This window comes from Pelophylax lessonae, assembly GCF_965119305.1.
Source record: "Pelophylax lessonae genome assembly, chromosome: 9".
Lineage (NCBI taxonomy): Eukaryota > Metazoa > Chordata > Amphibia > Anura > Ranidae > Pelophylax > Pelophylax lessonae.
This window is the reverse complement of record NC_138776.1, coordinates 160,404,634-160,421,702: the sequence shown is the minus strand read 5'-3', so window position 1 is coordinate 160,421,702 and position 17,069 is coordinate 160,404,634. Positions and strand designations below refer to the sequence as shown.

The following is a 17,069-nucleotide window of genomic DNA, read 5'->3' as shown; positions in this document are numbered from 1 at the left end:
ATGCACTGATTGTATCTGTGCATGAGACCCTAAAGATGAAGGATGCTGCTGAAGCTGCGACAGAGGCGCAGGTACCCTTTGGCACTCACAAGCCATCAAGGTGTTTCCTTTCCCTGCCTATTTTGACAGAATTTTTGCTAAAGAGTGGGGACGACCAAAGCGTCCCCGTTGGGTTCCTAAGCGCTTTATTAGGCGTTACCGATACGAGGAGTCCCTACTTAAGAAGTGGACTGTGCCACCGGTGTTGGATTCTGAGTTTTCAAAAGTCTGCTCTGGCTTCATCCATGAAGCTGGACTATCTGGACCTAAATCTGGCCTCGGCCTTAGCCAGAGTGCTCTTTCCTCTGGACAATTTCCAGAAATTACAGGCTGCAATTTGCCTCCTGCTGTCCAACAGATAGTCGTCCCTCCGGACTTGCATGCGGGTGCTGGGCCTGATGGTGTCTACCTTCTAGGCGGATCCCTGTGCACAGTTCCATACAAGGTCCCTGCAAAGGGAAATTCTGACTAAATCGTACAAAACTCCGCAGTCTTTGGACAATCAGATCTGGCTGAGTCAGGGCACAAAGGAGTCCCTGATATGGTGGCTTCGTTCTCCAGGGTTTCGGCTGGGAAAATCCTTCCTCCCCTTGTATTAGACAGTGGTCACCATGGATGCCAGCCTGTCTGGTCGGGGAAGCATCCTGCTCAGGGGATCTGGGCACTGGAAGAGTCCAGACTACCTATTAATGTCTTGGAAATCTGAGCGATCAGACTGTGTCTGGATCATTGGACGGATCGTCTTCAGGGTTGTCATGTGTGTATTCAATAAGGCAATGCCTTAGCCGTGGCTTATGTCAATCACCAAGGGGGCGACCAAGAAGTGTCCTGGTGGCTCTGGAGGTAGCCGGCATTCTAAGGTGGGCAGAACGGTTATTTCCAGTCCTCTCCGCCGTACACATTCACAGCGTGGATAATTGGCAGGCGGATTACCTCAGTCGGCAGGCATTGGTCCAAGGGAGTGGTCCCTTCATCCAGACATGTTTCATCAGCTGTGTCTCCGGTGGGACACCCCCAAGGTGGATTTGTTGGTGTCTTGGCTCAACAGAAAGGTGCAGAGGTTTGTGACTCGGTCAAGGGACACACTGGTGGCCCCGTGGTGTCAGTATCATCAGATTTACGCCTTCCCTCCTCTCAAACTTCTGACAAGCAGGAGAACTTCTACGCAGGATCGAGACAGAAGGGATTCTGGTCATCTTAGTGGCTCCGGAGTGGCCTCGTCGTGCTTGGTATGCTTATCTGGGGCGGCTGGTCACTGACGTTTCTTGGAAGCTTCCTCTCAGGGAGGATCTGCTGTCACAAGGACTAATCTTCCATCCTGCTTTACACTCGCTGGCTTTGACAGCTTGGCTGTTGAATGCCAGGTGCTGAAGGATAGGGGTTTATCTGAATTGGTGATTCATACACTGTTGAAAGCTAGGCAATCTACTTCTAGGAAGATCTACCATTGTTCGTGGAAGACGTACATTGCGTGGTGTGAGTCGCTTGGGGTTTATCCTTGCTCCTTCTTGGTAGCTCGGATCTTAACCTTCCTTCAACAGGGGGTTGAACAGAAGTTGGCCTTGAGTGCCATCAAGGCCAGGTATCAGCTTTGGCGGTCTTCTTCCAATGACCTTTGGCCACACACTTCCTGGTGCGTACCTTTCTTCAGGGTGTCCAACATTTGGTCCCTCCATTGCGGGCTCCGTTGCCGTCTTGGGATCTTAATTTGGTGCTTTTAGCTCTACAGAAGCCTCCCTTTGAAAATAGTGGGAAGATTCCCCTGGTTACACCGTCCCAGAAGGTGGCCTTTTTGGTGGCTATCAACTCTGCACGCAGGGTGTTGGAACTGGCGGGGTTATCCTGTCGTTCACCTTATCATGGTGATTCAAAGCGATAAGGTGGTTCTTTGCCCCTGTCCGTCGTTCCTTCCAAAGGTTGTGTCTGATTTTCATTTGAATGAAGACATTATGTTGCCTTCCCTGGATCCCAGGCCTAAACATCCGAAGGAAACTGCCTTGCATTCCTTGGATGTGGTCTGGGCAATTAGGGTGTACCTGGAAGCTATGGAGTCTTTTAGGAAGTCAGACTCTCTATTTGTGCTCATGGACAGACCTCAAAAAGGGTTGTCTAATTCCTCTGCGACTATTTTCAGATGGATCATACAGACGATGGTTCAGGCCGATTCCATCAGTGGTCAGGTTCCTCCTTTCCCTGTCAAGGTGCATCAAGACAGCCACCTGTCCGTCGGTGCACACTTATACAAAGTTTAATCAAATGGATGTTTTGGCATCTGTGGATGCTTCCTTTGGCTGCAAGGTTTTGCAGGCAGCTGTTTAAGAGGACCTAATCCTCTTTGAGGGTGTATTGTTTTTTTCAAGTGGGATCCAGTTGTTTGTTTGAGCTCCTGTTGCCTGGTTGGCTAACGTTTAGCCTTTCGGAGTTCCCAACCCTCATGTTTAACACTGCTTTGGGACATCCCAATGGTTATGAACACCAGGGGCTCCGTTTGTCAATGAACGATAGAGAAATTGGGATTTTTTACTTACAAAAAAAAAAAAAAAAATTCTCTGATGTTCATTGATGGACACAGCATCCGACCCTCTGTGGAGTTATTCTCCTGACACTGCTTGTAACAAAACTGTGTGGCTATAGCAGAAAGAGGGAGTATACCCCCTAGGAGTGCCCATGGGTGTAGCCAGAATTATTTTCTGCCTAGTGTCCTACTGCTGTAGGGGGCAGTATAACCCAATAGTTATGAAAACCAGGAGCTGTGTCCGTCAATGAACATCAGAGAAATGGATTTTACGGTAAGTCAAAAATCCTGTTATATCTCAAATCAAAACCAGTTTGCATTCCATGTGATACTTGTATGTATATGAAGGTCAGTCTCTAGTTGCAGTCATAGCATATCACCAAGCAGCAGTAGCAAGTCAATGTTGCTATAGCTAGCACATATACAGTACAAAGCAGCCTTTGGAGCAAGTAGAGCAAAAGCCATTGCAGAAATATAGAAGACAAAGTGGTCACCCAAGCTCACACTTTTTATTAGTAAGTTAGAGACTTTAAAAAGAAGAGCCATTCTGGATAGGGCAAAGCCATATAGAAAGAAAGAAGCTGTCACCACTGTTCACAAAGTCCAGGTTTGGTACACTATAAAGTAAATATACTCCTGTTGTATTCTTGTTCCATTGAGACTGCTATTACATTGTGAAAAGTTGGACAAACGGCCAATAAGCCATCAATGCAAGAAAATGCCAGTACCTGCAGTGAGCTGGGGCGTGATCATCTGCTCTCTTTCCAGATTTGATGATGTAATTACATCAACACATTTTTCCCACCAATCAACGTGGGCCTCATCAGTACAAGAAAGGGCCCACCGTTAGACAACACCTCTCATCTCACAATAAATACATTTACCAGTAGATGGCTCCCTTCCTATTCAAGTTAATTAACATCAAACAGCATTGGAAAAACCATACTTTAATGGCCATATCTATCCTAATGCCTGACCTATGTCATCCAATAGATAAGGGTTTTAGACAGTGACGTGGCGATCCTCTAAATTTTAAAAAAAGATTAAGGGAAAAAAGCAATAAAAAGGGGTGAAAACAGGTGAAGAGGAAAGGGGGGAAAAGGAAAGACGCATATTGCTTCCATTGCAAGTAGTTAGGGGTCCAAAAATATCCGTAAATTCAGTTACAGTTTTAAACCTTTTGGGGTCAAGGTGTCCACATTAAAGATCTACATCTTTTCCTTACATAGGAGTAGTGATGTCGCGAACATAAAATTCGCCGTTCGCGAACGGCGAATGCGAACATCGGCGAATGTTCGCGAACCGGCGAACATTGCGAACCGCCATAGACTTTAATAGGCAGGCGAATTTTAAAACCCACAGGGACTCTTTCTGGCCACAATAGTAATGGAAAAGTTGTTTCAAGGGGACAAACACCTGGACTGTGGCATGCCGGAGGGGGATCCATGGCAAAACTCCCATGGAAAATTACGTAGTTGACGCAGAGTCGGGTTTTATTCCATAAAGGGCATAAATCACCTAACATTCCTAAATTGTTTGGAATAACATGCTTTAAAACATCCAGTGTGTGTATACGATCAGGTATGATGTTGTATCGATCAGGTAGTGTAAGAGTTACGCCCGCTTCACAGTTTAACGCACCGCAAACAACCGCAAACAGACCAGAACCGACCAAAATGGGACAGGAACTGGGCTTTAAGGGTTAGGGTTAGGTTTAGTGTTAGGGGCTAGGGTTAGGGTTACGGTGAGATACTTAGGGTTAGAGTTAGTAACCCTACCCCTACGCCTCTAACCCTAACCGTCTAAGCCTAAGCACTAAAAATAACCCTAACCCTAGCCCTAACCCTAACCCTAGCCCTAACCCTAAACCTAATTCTAATTTTTTTCTGGTTCTGGACATGCTACAGAGCTGAAACTTCACAGGTACACTTTTTAGACCCCCAGACACTGAATCACACAAAAACAGTTCTTAAAAATTGTAATTTTTTGTTAGAGAGCCAATTATTGGAAAAATTAAAAAAAAAATAAAAATAAGAAATTTCTTTGGATTTAGCATCTGGGGGGTCTAAAAAGGTGTACGTGTGAAGTTTCAGCTCTGTAGCATGTCCGGAACCAGAAAAAATTACGAATTAGGGTTAGGGCTAGGGTTAGGGTTAGGGTTATTTTTATGGCTAGGCTTAGAGGGTTAGGGTTAAGGTTAGAGGGTTAGGGTTATGGTTAGAGGGTTAGGGTTAGGTTTAGTGTTAGGGGCTAGGGTTAGGGTTACGGTGAGATACTTAGGGTTAGAGTTAGTAGCCCTACCCCTACCCCTCTAACTCTAACCCTCTAACCCTAAGCACTAAAAATAACCCTAACCTTAGCCCTGACCCTAACCCTAGCCCTAACCCTAACCCTAACCCTAGCCCTAACCCTATTTTTTTTCTGGTTCTGGACATGCTACAGAGCTGAAACTTCACAGGCAGTGGCGGCCCGTGCATAGGTTGCGCCAGGGCGCCGCCCCCCTACCCCTAAAAAAAGGAAAAAAAAAATGACAAAGCGAACAAATAAAGTTTTACAAAAAAAAATTGGGTTCACCGGCCTCTGTAATGGAAGTGGTGGCTAGGGGGGGTGGGGTTTACGTCCCAGAAGAGGCGCCGATCGGCTGCCTTCTGGGGGCGTAACCCGAGCGCAAGTCTTTGCGATTGGACACCCCCACTTTCTGATATCCTGGCTGTGATTGGTCCAGTCTCCAGCCTGGACCAATCCTCATCCAGGACATCTGATCCCTGAAGTCACAATGGGGGCGGTGCCGGTGCGTGAGTCAGTCACTCACCGTCACCGCTGCTCGGAGGACGAGGGAGAAGCCGCTCACCTTCCCGCCGCCGCTGCCGCAGAGAGGATGGACTGGATCGAGGAGTTAAGAACCCGCCGCCGCCGCCAGGTAAGTGCATTAAATTGAAGGGAGCACGCACGCTGGTCTCTGCATTGATTGGGGGACAATGCTGTGGGCACTCTGCAATCATTGGGGTACAATGCTGTGGGCACTCTGCATTTATTGGGGTACAATGCTGTGGGCACTCTGCATTTATTGGGGTACAATGCTGTGGGCACTCTGCAATCATTGGGGTACAATGCTGTGGGCACTCTGCATTTATTGGGGTACAATGCTGTGGGCACTCTTCATTTATTGGGGTACAATGCTGTGGCACTCTGCAATCATTGGGGTACAATGCTGTGGGCACTCTGAATTTATTGGGGTACAATGCTGTGGGCACTCTGCATTTATTGGGGTACAATGCTGTGGGCACTCTGCAATCATTGGGGTACAATGCTGTGGCACTCTGCAATCATTGGGGTACAATGCTGTGGGCACTCTGCATTTATTGGGGTACAATGCTGTGGGCACTCTGCAATCATTGGGGTACAATGCTGTGGCACTCTGCAATCATTGGGGTACAATGCTGTGGCACTCTGCAATCATTGGGGTACAATTCTATGGCACTCTGCAATCATTGGGGTACAATGCTGTTGGCACTCTGCAATCATTGGGGTACAATTCTGTGGCCCTCTGCAACCATTGGGGTACAATTCTGTGGCACTCTGCAATCATTAGGGTACAATGCTGTGGGCACTCTGCAATCATTGGGGTACAATGCTGTGGGCACTCTGCAATCATTGGGGTACAATTCTGTGGCACTCTGCAATCATTGGGGTACAATTCTGTGGCACTCTGCAATCATTGGGGTACAATGCTGTGGGCACTCTGCAATCATTGGGGTACAATTCTGTGGCACTCTGCAATCATTGGGGTACAATGCTGTGGGCACTCTGCAATCATTGGGGTACAATGCTGTGGCACTCTGCAATCATTGGGGGACAATGCTGTGGGCACTCTGCAATCATTGGGAGACAATGCTGTGGGCACTATGCAATCATTGGGGACAATGCTGTGGCGCTCTGCAGTGATTGGGGACAATGCTGTGGCGCTCAGCATTGAAAGGGGCATGCACGCTGAAATCTGCATTGTGGGGGCACAGCATAGTGTTCATTGCATTGAAGGGGGCACAGCACAGTGTTTATTGCATTGAAGGGGGCACAGCACAGTGTTCATTGCATTGAAGGGGGCACAGCACAGTGTTCATTGCATTGAAGGGGGCACAGCATAGTGTTCATTGCATTGAAGGGGGCACAGCACAGTGTTCATTGCATTGAAGGGGGCACAGCACAGTGTTCATTGCATTGAAGGGGGCACAGCACAGTGTTTATTGCATTGAAGGGGGCACAGCACAGTGTTTATTGCATTGAAGGGGGCACAGCACAGTGTTTATTGCATTGAAGGGGGCACAGCACAGTGTTCATTGCATTGAAGGGGGCACAGCACAGTGTTTATTGCATTGAAGGGGGCACAGCACAGTGTTTATTGCATTGAAGGGGGCACAGCACAGTGTTCATTGCATTGAAGGGGGCACAGCACAGTGTTTATTGCATTGAAGGGGGCACAGCACAGTGTTTATTGCATTGAAGGGGGCACAGCACAGTGTTTATTGCATTGAAGGGGCACAGCACAGTGTTCATTGCATTGAAGGGGGCACAGCACAGTGTTCATTGCATTGAAGGGGGCACAGCACAGTGTTTATTGCATTGAAGGGGGCACAGCACAGTGTTCATTGCATTGAAGGGGGCACAGCACAGTGTTCATTGCATTGAAGGGGGCACAGCACAGTGTTCATTGCATTGAAGGGGGCACAGCACAGTGTTTATTGCATTGAAGGGGGCACAGCACAGTGTTTATTGCATTGAAGGGGGCACAGCACAGTGTTCATTGCATTGAAGGGGGCACAGCACAGTGTTCATTGCATTGAAGGGGGCACAGCACAGTGTTCATTGCATTGAAGGGGGCACAGCAGAGTGTTTATTGCATTGAAGGGGGCACAGCACAGTGTTTATTGCATTGAAGGGGGCACAGCTTCAAAGTCACGCAATTTTTTTACTGCGTTTTTTGGCGCAAAGCAATACCTATTACATTTTTCTTTTTGCGCCCCCCCCCCCAATAATTTTGAGCACCAGCCGCCACTGTTCACAGGTACACTTTTTAGACCCCCCCAGACAATAAATCCAAAGAATTTTTTTTTTTTTTTTTAAGTTTTTTTTTTTTTTTAAGTTTTCCAATAATTGGCTCTCTATCAAAAATGACAATTTTTAAGAACGTTTTTGTGTGATTTGGTGTCTAGGGGGTCTAAAAAGTGTACCTGTGAAGTTTCAGCTCTGTAGCATGTCCAGAACCAGAAAAAAAGATCATTTTTCAGTAGAGCAGGGATGGTGGGAACCCCTTTTACACCTATATGATCTTTTTTTCTGGTTCTGGACATGCTACAGAGCTGAAAATTCACAGGTACGCTTTTTAGACCCCCCAGACAATAAATACAAAGAATTTTTTTTTTTTAAGTTTTTTTTTTTTTTTAATTTTTCCAATAATTGGCTCTCTATCAAAAATGACAATTTTTAAGAACTTTTTTGTGTGATTTAGTGTTTAGGGGGTCTAAAAAGTGTACCTGTGAAGTTTCAGCTCTGTAGCATGTCCAGAACCAGAAAAAAAGATCATTTTTCAGTAGAGCAGGGATGGTGGGAACCCCTTTTACACCTATATGATCTTTTTTTCTGGTTCTGGACATGCTACAGAGCTGAAACTTCACAGGTACGCTTTTTAGACCCCCCAGACAATAAATACAAAGAAATTTTTTTTTTTTTACGTTTTTTTTTTTCTTTTTAATTTTTCCAATAATTGGCTCTCTATCAAAAATGACAATTTTTAAGAACTTTTTTTTGTGTGATTTGGTGTCTAGGGGGTCTAAAAAGTGTACCTGTGAACAGTGTACCTGTGAAGTTTCAGCTCTGTAGCATGTCCAGAACCAGAAAAAAAGATCATTTTTCAGTAGAGCAGGGATGGTGGGAACCCCTTTTACACCTATATGATATTTTTTTTCTGGTTCTGGACATGCTACAGAGCTGAAACTTCACAGGTACGCTTTTTAGACCCCCCCAGACACTAATCCAAAAAAAGTCATGCCTGCCACCGTATATATCAGTGGTGGGTGGGCAGTGGCACTGCAGTGGGCACAGTACACTCTGTGGACCTGACAGTCACTGGCACCCAGGCAACTGCAATTATAAAAAAAATATATATATTTTTACTTTGCAAGCTGCTGTGCCACCGTATATATATATCAGTGGCGGGTGGGCACGCAGTGGCACTACAGTGGGCACAGTACACTCTGTGGACCTGACAGTCACTGGCAGCCCAGGCAACTGCAATAATAAAAAATATTTTTTTTTTTCAATTTGCAACAAGATGCTGTGCCACCGTATATATATCAGTGGTGGGCAGTGCACTGCAGTGGGTACAGTGCACTCTGTGGACCTGACACAGCACTCACTGCAATTATGACAGAGGAAAAAAAAAAATATTTTTTAAAATGCAAGGAACTGTGCCTGTGCCACCCGAAATTAGTGTGGTGTGCACACAGTACAGTCTGTGGTGGGTCTGTGGCCTCTCACACACAGCGGGCAGGCAACTGCAGTGTACAATAGATATATATATATATATATATATATATATATATATATATATATATATAAATAAAAAAAAATACTCAATTACCAGCCCTTAAAAGGGCTTTTGGGGACACTAGATATATATATATATATATAAAAAAATTACACAAATTCCAGCCCTTAGAAGGGCTTTTTGGGGTGCTGTCAGGACAGCAGTAGTGGACCAACAACACTGACTAGCAAGACCAGGAACACTGACTAACAACTGTCCCTAGCTATTAACAGCAGCAGCAGCAACACTCTCCCTGCTCTCACTAACACACTGCTTCAGAATGATCTAAGATGGATGCTGCCCTTGCTTATTTATAGGAGGTGGGAGGGTGTGGGAGGGAGGTATGCTGATTGGCTGAAAATGTGCCTGCTGACTGTGAAGTTCAGGGTCAAAGTTTGCCTCAATGATGTATTATAGGGGGCGGACCGAACATCGCATATGTTCGCCCGCAGCGGCGAACGCGAACATGCTAAGTTCGCCGGGAACTGTCCGCCGGCGAACAGTTCGGTACACCTCTACATAGGAGTACTGTATTAAGATCTCCCTTGATAAATGTATGGCATCAATTCCTTTAACATATAGTCCTCTTGGTGGCCAACATGTTTTTCCATGAAGTGCTGTACAAGAGGATTATCCTCATCTTTATCATTTAATGCTCCTGATGTGCTCACCAATGCTGACCCTCAGCAGTAACTTGGTTTGGCCCATATAGAAGTGCTTGCAGGGGCAATCCAGTATATATCAAATGACTAGTAGAGAAACTATTAAATGCTGAATTTTATATGTCAAGGATCCATCACCGTTGGTTAAAACAGCAGTTTTCTCAATGTGGGAGTAAATCTGGCAATGACTGCATGGAAGTATCCCATTTGTTTGAGTTTAAAAGTTTAGATTAGCCAGTTCTCAACTGACTTTTTTCTGAAACTCTGAATGTACCAGAAAGTAATTTATATATTTTTTGCCCACTAGCCTACCATCCAGGATTCTTGACCCAACTATCTCGGCCATATGGGGACAGAGTGTTAATATGTGCCAATATCTGCCGAGTACGTTTTTCACCTCATTCCATTGTCCATTGTCCTCCATACTGGGCAATAATTCACACTGGATCAGAGGGGGTTCTCTCTTTCCTGACATTATTTTCATCTAACATTCCGATCTGTACCAAAGGCCAGTTTTCTTGCTGTTCTATAGTTATACTCTGTTCTTCCTGTCCATGTTGGTATGCAGTGGCGATATATTAAAGTAGTGCTGCCATAGTAGACTCCCCCAAGCAAATTACTGGCAATTGGTCCAAACTGGCTTTCATTATTGCCAGTAATGTTTGACATATAATAGAAACTATGGGCTCCTTCTCTTGTATTTCTTCCGTGGTTATGCTTCCTGCCAGTAAATTAATTGACTGTTAAGCAGAATGCAGCCTTAAGTTAGGAAAGTTCTTTGTATTTTTTAGTCTTTGCATCTAGCACCTGCATGAAAAAGGCCTACATTAAGTATATTGCCATACACTGGAAGGGAAAGTAAAATGCGTTACATGTAAACAAATACCTAAGTAGTGTTTTACATTATTAAATGATTGTTATTTGTTTTAAAATTTTATAGGAGGAACACCACCTCTCCGAGCCACAAGCAGTGCAACAGTTTTTGTAAATTTGCTGGATCTAAATGATAATGATCCAACATTTCAGAATCAACCATTCATTGCTGAGGTGCTGGAAGGCACATCTGTTGGGGCTTCTGTATTTCAGGTAATGTCTGTTGTGTTTCAGCATAATACATTTGAAAGTAATATAAATTAGCAATTTTGCATCCACAAGAGATTACGGGGAACATTCCTAGGTTTCTAAAACAGCAACAACAGTCCTGCTTCATCCTGCTGGTTGAAAGCTACGCCCTGTCAAAAAGCACCCCTGCTTCAGTCACAGACAGTTTTGTTTGAGAAGACACTAGGGTCACAGAACAGGGATGCAGAGTATTCACATACTGACAAGATGCTGGTGAGGGGTCATGAGACAAGGTGAGTGCCTCATACTATGTCACCTTATTCTAAATTATCACCTTTCCTGGCATGAAAATAAACACTGTTTCAGGTCAGTCCACACCAGTCACATTCCCCGGGTTCCAGTTTGTAACTGTGCAGTATAGAAAAATAAAAACTCTGGAAAGCTGCACCCCAGTAGCAATCTTTTTTATGCAAAAAGTCCTCAAAACACAGAAATCATCCTTTAATCTGCTAATTATATTCCCCTGCGTGTGATATCATCATCCTCTTATATCAGTAAGCTGACGAGAAGAGTGTATGTGTTATTAGTGCTAGTTCAGCGTGAAACACGTCAGCAGCCTTTTCCCCCTATTTCCACTGTGACTGATGGTTTTTTTAAGGACCTTTTGCATAATAAAAGTGGCTAATGGAGTGTGGCTGTCTGAAGTTGATATTTTTCTATATCTCACCTTTCATAATTGGCCTTAAACACAACACTGTTAACGCAGTTACTGTATCTTAAAAATGAATTTTGCCTTTTTACCTATAGGTGGTAGCTATAGATCTTGACGAAGGTCTGAATGGACAAGTGACATATCAGATGCGTGTTGGAACGCCACGTATGGACTTTGTCATAAATAACACAACTGGACTGGTTACCTCAACAACCATACTGGATCGAGAAAGGATCAACGAGTATTACCTGAGAGTAGTTGCCAGTGATGCTGGATCACCATCCAAGAGCTCTACCAGCACTCTTACAGTTCGTGGTAATTCCCAGTTAACTTTATCATGGTTTCCATATGTAATTCTTCTCATAAAATCAAGAAAAGATGTATCACACATTGCACTCCATGTTTGTTAGTAGAGGCTCCTGTATCTTTCTACTACTTTAATTAAATGAATTATGTTACACAGGTTACTGGATTTAAACAAAATAATAATCTTTTTATACAATAATTATATATTGGCAGTGCCATTCTAATGCATGTACGTGGTGTTAGGAAATGTGTGAATGCCTCTGTTGATCCACAAGAACCCAGAATTTTTATGTAAATGTAGACTTTTAGGAATGTCAAGGATTGCTCTCCAGCACCCCCCAACACCATCACCACCGGCAGCACCACCACCACCACATTCACATATTATAACACAGCACCTTTTGTTAGGCTGCCTGCACTATATATGGCAGGTGTAGTAGGGGTGGCCTTGAACTCCACATTATGTTAAACTCAGAATTTGCCTTAACAATTGGTGGGTTTACAATTGGTGGGTTTCCTGGCCCACTAGGTGGTCATTTTTTATCCTGAATGAACATAAAGACATTGGAGGAGGCACACTTTAACATTATGTAATGTGTGTTGTAAAACATTCAACAGACAAGTTTCCTTGAGCTTTACATTCATTTATGGTTGTTAGCAAGGAGCCATTATGCTTGGCCCAGCAGATGGAACTAAATTCTTCAATTCAAATTCAAATTCAAATCAATGTCATGGAATTTGAGGGAGAGCTCAGGGCAACAAGCAGATTCTGGTTTTAATTTTGTAGTACAGATTAAAAAAAAAAAAAAAATCCACAGTTACTGAGCCCCAGTGTATTTATTGTAAGCATAGTTGGCTTTTTTTTCTGTAGATGTATGTAGTACATAAGTAGGACATTTCTATAAAGTGCATGGTTAAGGTGAGATTTTTACACAAATCTGTTTGTTCTATCTCACTGTGAATTAGGTATTGATTATTTGTTGCCTTGCTATTTTTAAATACCGGTTTCCTTTATTGTCCTGTGTGTATAAAGTTTGTTTGAGAAGTGTTAACCTCACTGTGTTAATAAAAGAGCATAATCATTTATTTCTGTTTGTTCTCTCTTTAGTGCTGGATGTCAATGATGAGAGTCCAACTTTTTTTCCAACTCTGTACAATATCTCACTGGCTGAAAATGTACCGCGAGATTACATTGTGGCACGCCTGAACTGCTCAGATGCTGATACTGGACTCAATGCAGAGCTGAGCTATTTCATAACCGGTACTGAAAACTAAAACAAATTTCATATTGATTAGATTTGGACAAGCAAAGAAAGTTACGATGGAATCTCATTAGACTAGATCTCTAGTAAACTAACACAACCAGAAATGTACCCACAAAGATACAAATGGTACCATAATGACAAGCAGAAACATGTCAGCATATATGCAGTCAGTACCATCCTGACACAAACAGAAATATGTCCACAGCAACACAATCAGCACTGTACCAACACAACTAGAAACATGTTTCCAGAGTCACAATCAGGACCATACTGACACACTCAAAACCATGTCCTCAGAGATACAATAAGTACAATACTGACATAACCAGAAGTCTATCCACACACATCCTCAGGGCCGGTGCTACCACTAGGCAAACTAGGCGGCCGCCTAGGGCGCACTACCACCTAGGGCACAGCCATGGCCAGTGAGACTTTCCTCTCCTTTCACCTCCTCATCCCCGGTGGATGTCACCTCTAGAGAGGGGGGGCACCTTGTATATAAAGGGGTGTGTGGGGTTAAAGGTGGCAGTGTGTATATGAAGGGGGTGTAGGGTTAAAGAGGGGCAGTGTGTGCAGGAAAGGGATGTAGCAGAGTGTAGTGTTAAAAGGGGGCATTATGTACAAGAAAGGTGGCAATGTGTACAGGTATTTTTTATTTTAGGGGGGGGGGTGTCCGCAAGTAGCTGGTCTTGTCTAGGGTGCAAGATAGTCTAGCACCAGCCCTGCACATCATTCAACTAGAAACATGTTCTCACAGTCACAAATCAGGACCATACTGACACACTCAAAACCATGTCCTCAGAGATACAATAAAAACAATACTGACTTCACCAGAAGTCTATCCACACACATCCTTCAACTAGAAACAGGTTCTCAGAGTCACAATCAGGACCATACTGACACACTGAAAACCATGTCCTCAGAGATACAATAAGTACAATACTGACATAACCAGAAGTCTATCCACACACATCCAAAATCAGTACAATACTGAAAACCAGAAATATGTAATTTTTTAGTGGGTATGGGCACATTGGGCCCATACCCACTAAAAAATTACATATTTACATATACATAAAAATTACACATATTTACATATTTTTTAGTGGGCATATGGGCACATTGGGCTCTGTAGCTTAGAAAAACAACAAACAATTGATGTAAAAATCTACTGACACAGGTGGAAAAATATCAGTTGAACAGTGACTGGATTCTATCAGAAGTAGTCGCTGTTCAGTAACACCACTGTATTCAGGCAGCAGTGGAGACCATGGCTCCTAAATACAATAGCCAGGATTAGAAATTCCTTTGTCCATTGTATTTAACGTAAATGGGAGAAAAAATGTGATCTTCTCTTGTTCAACCTGTGAGCTGAAGAAGAGAAAATCAAACCAATAATTTGATTAGCAGAGACATTGATTAACGTCCCAAGCAGAGGAAAATATGGATCTTCACCAGCACACCTTGGTATAGTGATAAGCATGTCCTTTATTCACATAAAGCAACAGGCATCACAGGCAGAGATAGATAAGGTAGGTAGGAAGTAGTAAGAAATCAAAGGGCCTTGTCAGACTCAGATGGGAACAGTTTATATTGCTTTACTTTTAAAAAATATAGAAAGTATGGAGGTCTGGTAGTCAGCTTCTGAATTAGGCTACTTGCACATTAGGTGTTTAGCCTGTGTGCATTCAATCCCATGTTTTAAGTTTTAAGTGCCCCCAGTTGGTACAGATGAGGCTTCCAGCCCTGTACAAAGTCTGTGGCACGTTGAAATATACTGTGGCTGTATGGGACTGAACAATATACCAAGTGATACTTGAATATAGGGCCTAATGTGTTTAGAAGCATATGCCCGGAATGCAAAATAAATGTATTCTGGGCATACATTGCTGAATGAATATAGCATTTGTAAGTACCACTCAAAATATCATTCAGTCCTGTCCAACTACAGTGTATTTCAACCTGCCATACACGAGCTAAATACCTGGTGTACAAGTAGCCTGAAAGTACAAGTAAGGCTCCTTTCCCATGAGCGTCATCAGTTCCGTCACAAAGACTGACCTGAAACTAAAAAATAAAGAAAATAAAGAAAAGGCATGAAAACAGAATTCTTTGACAACTTTACAACATTGTTGGTTTAGTTCTGTTTACATCAGTATACATCTATTTTTCATGGCATTTTTTTTAATTTTTGAAGAAATATGTCATATAAGAGCATAAACAAAAAAAGAGAACCTTTCACAGCCAAGGGCAATGTGAAGCAGCGGCCTAGCCCTGACTAGCTCAATTTCTTTTCTTCCATTGACTAGCTCAATTTCAGTCAGTGTAATCAGCGTTACTCAGCATTACTCAGCATTAACCAGCGTTAACCAGCATTTATTCAAGTCGTCCCTGCCTATTGTGCATAGTTTAATTCAGTTGGAGTATCCCACTCATGCCTTCTCCTATCCAAGTTCCTAATAAAACATAAAAAACAAAGAAACTGGACTGGACTTTGTCTGAGGTAAAGACACTTGTAAACATGTCAAAAGGTTCTGCTGTTGCTAATGGTAACCCAGGGGAACCCATCACCAGCAGCTCCCTTGGGAGCTATGCTTCAATCGCATAGTGGCACATTATGTGACACTTACCTTCAAACAAAGCCCTTGTCGTCCCAGCTGGCAGCTGCATCCATCTTCTGCCGTCTTCCTTCCTGGTCTGCGGACTCCGACTATGCTATTGGCCGGGAGCAGTGTGAAGTCGCTCCCGTGTATGCGTGCGGCAGCCGCCGGTCATGGCACAGGGTGGCCGTTTCTTCAGAGCGTATGCAGCGATGACGTCATCCACTGCATGAAATGTAAATATCTCATAAACGGTGCAAGTTTAGGAGATATTTATGGTACCTACAGGTATGCTTTTTTAACCACATAACGTCTGCTCACGTTGCTGCTACTGCAGCAACGTGGCTCGTTATCGTCTAGCGACGTAATACTAGTCGCTAGACTCCTCCCCCTGTAGGCGGCGCTCACGCGCCGCCGGAGGCGCGCTCCCGCTGTTTTCAGTCACAGCGGGAGTCGGGCCAGGGGAGGAGCGGCGGCGATCGCCGCTGCTCTTCCCCGATCGTCGGGGAATCTAGTTTGGAAATCCGCCCGCCTGTGTAAACAGAGCAGGCGGATCTCCTAAGTGACAGGGAGTGACAGATCGCAGTGTTCAGCATAGCTGAACATCCGATCTGTCCCTGACTCACACAGTCACCTCCCCCCCACACGTCAGTAAGCACCAGGCGTACATTAACCCCTCCCTCTCCAATAAAATTAACCCCTTCCCTACCAGTGTCATTTTTACAGTAACAGTGCATATATATAGCACTGATTACTGCAGTAATGTCACTGGTACCCCCAAAAGTGTAAAAAATGTCAGTCAAGGGTCTGATCTGTCCGCCGCAATGTCGCAGTCCCGCAAAAAAATCGCAGATCGCCGCCATTACTCGTTAAAAAAAAAAAAAATGACAAAAATCTTTCCCTTAGTTAGTAAACGCAATAACTTTTGCGCAAACCAATCAAAATACACTTGTAAAAAAAAAAATACACTTATTGTGATTTTTTTTTTTTTTACCAAACATAGGTAGCAGAAAACAAAATTGGCCAAAAATTTTAAAAAATTTAGATTTTTACATTTTTTTGGGGGGGAATTTCATATACAAAAATGTTAAAAATATTGTTATTTTTTCAAAATAAACGCTCTTTTTTTGCTTATAGCGCAAAAAGTAAAAATTGCACAGGTGATCAAATACCACCAAAAGAAAGCTCTATTTGTGGGAAAAAAAGGACGTAAATTTTGTTTGGGTACAGCGTCGCACGACCACGCAATTGTCCGTTAAAGTCGCACAGCGCCGAATCGCAAAAAGTGGCCCAGACATAAGACAGCAAAATCCTCTAGTGGTAAA

The 17,069-nt window shown here is 43.7% G+C and overlaps 1 protein-coding gene across 2 annotated transcripts in view; it reads left to right on the top strand.

Annotated features, from left to right (window-relative positions):
* CDH23 (cadherin related 23) overlaps positions 1–17,069 on the top strand; it is a 1,628,602-nt gene that overhangs the window by 1,102,962 nt on the left and 508,571 nt on the right. For both annotated transcript variants that reach the window (XM_082268007.1, XM_082268006.1), the window contains exons 23-25: positions 10,740–10,885; positions 11,669–11,888; positions 12,988–13,140. In XM_082268007.1, coding sequence (XP_082124133.1) covers positions 10,740–10,885; positions 11,669–11,888; positions 12,988–13,140 — 519 coding nt within the window. The remainder of the gene's footprint in view (positions 1–10,739; positions 10,886–11,668; positions 11,889–12,987; positions 13,141–17,069) is intronic.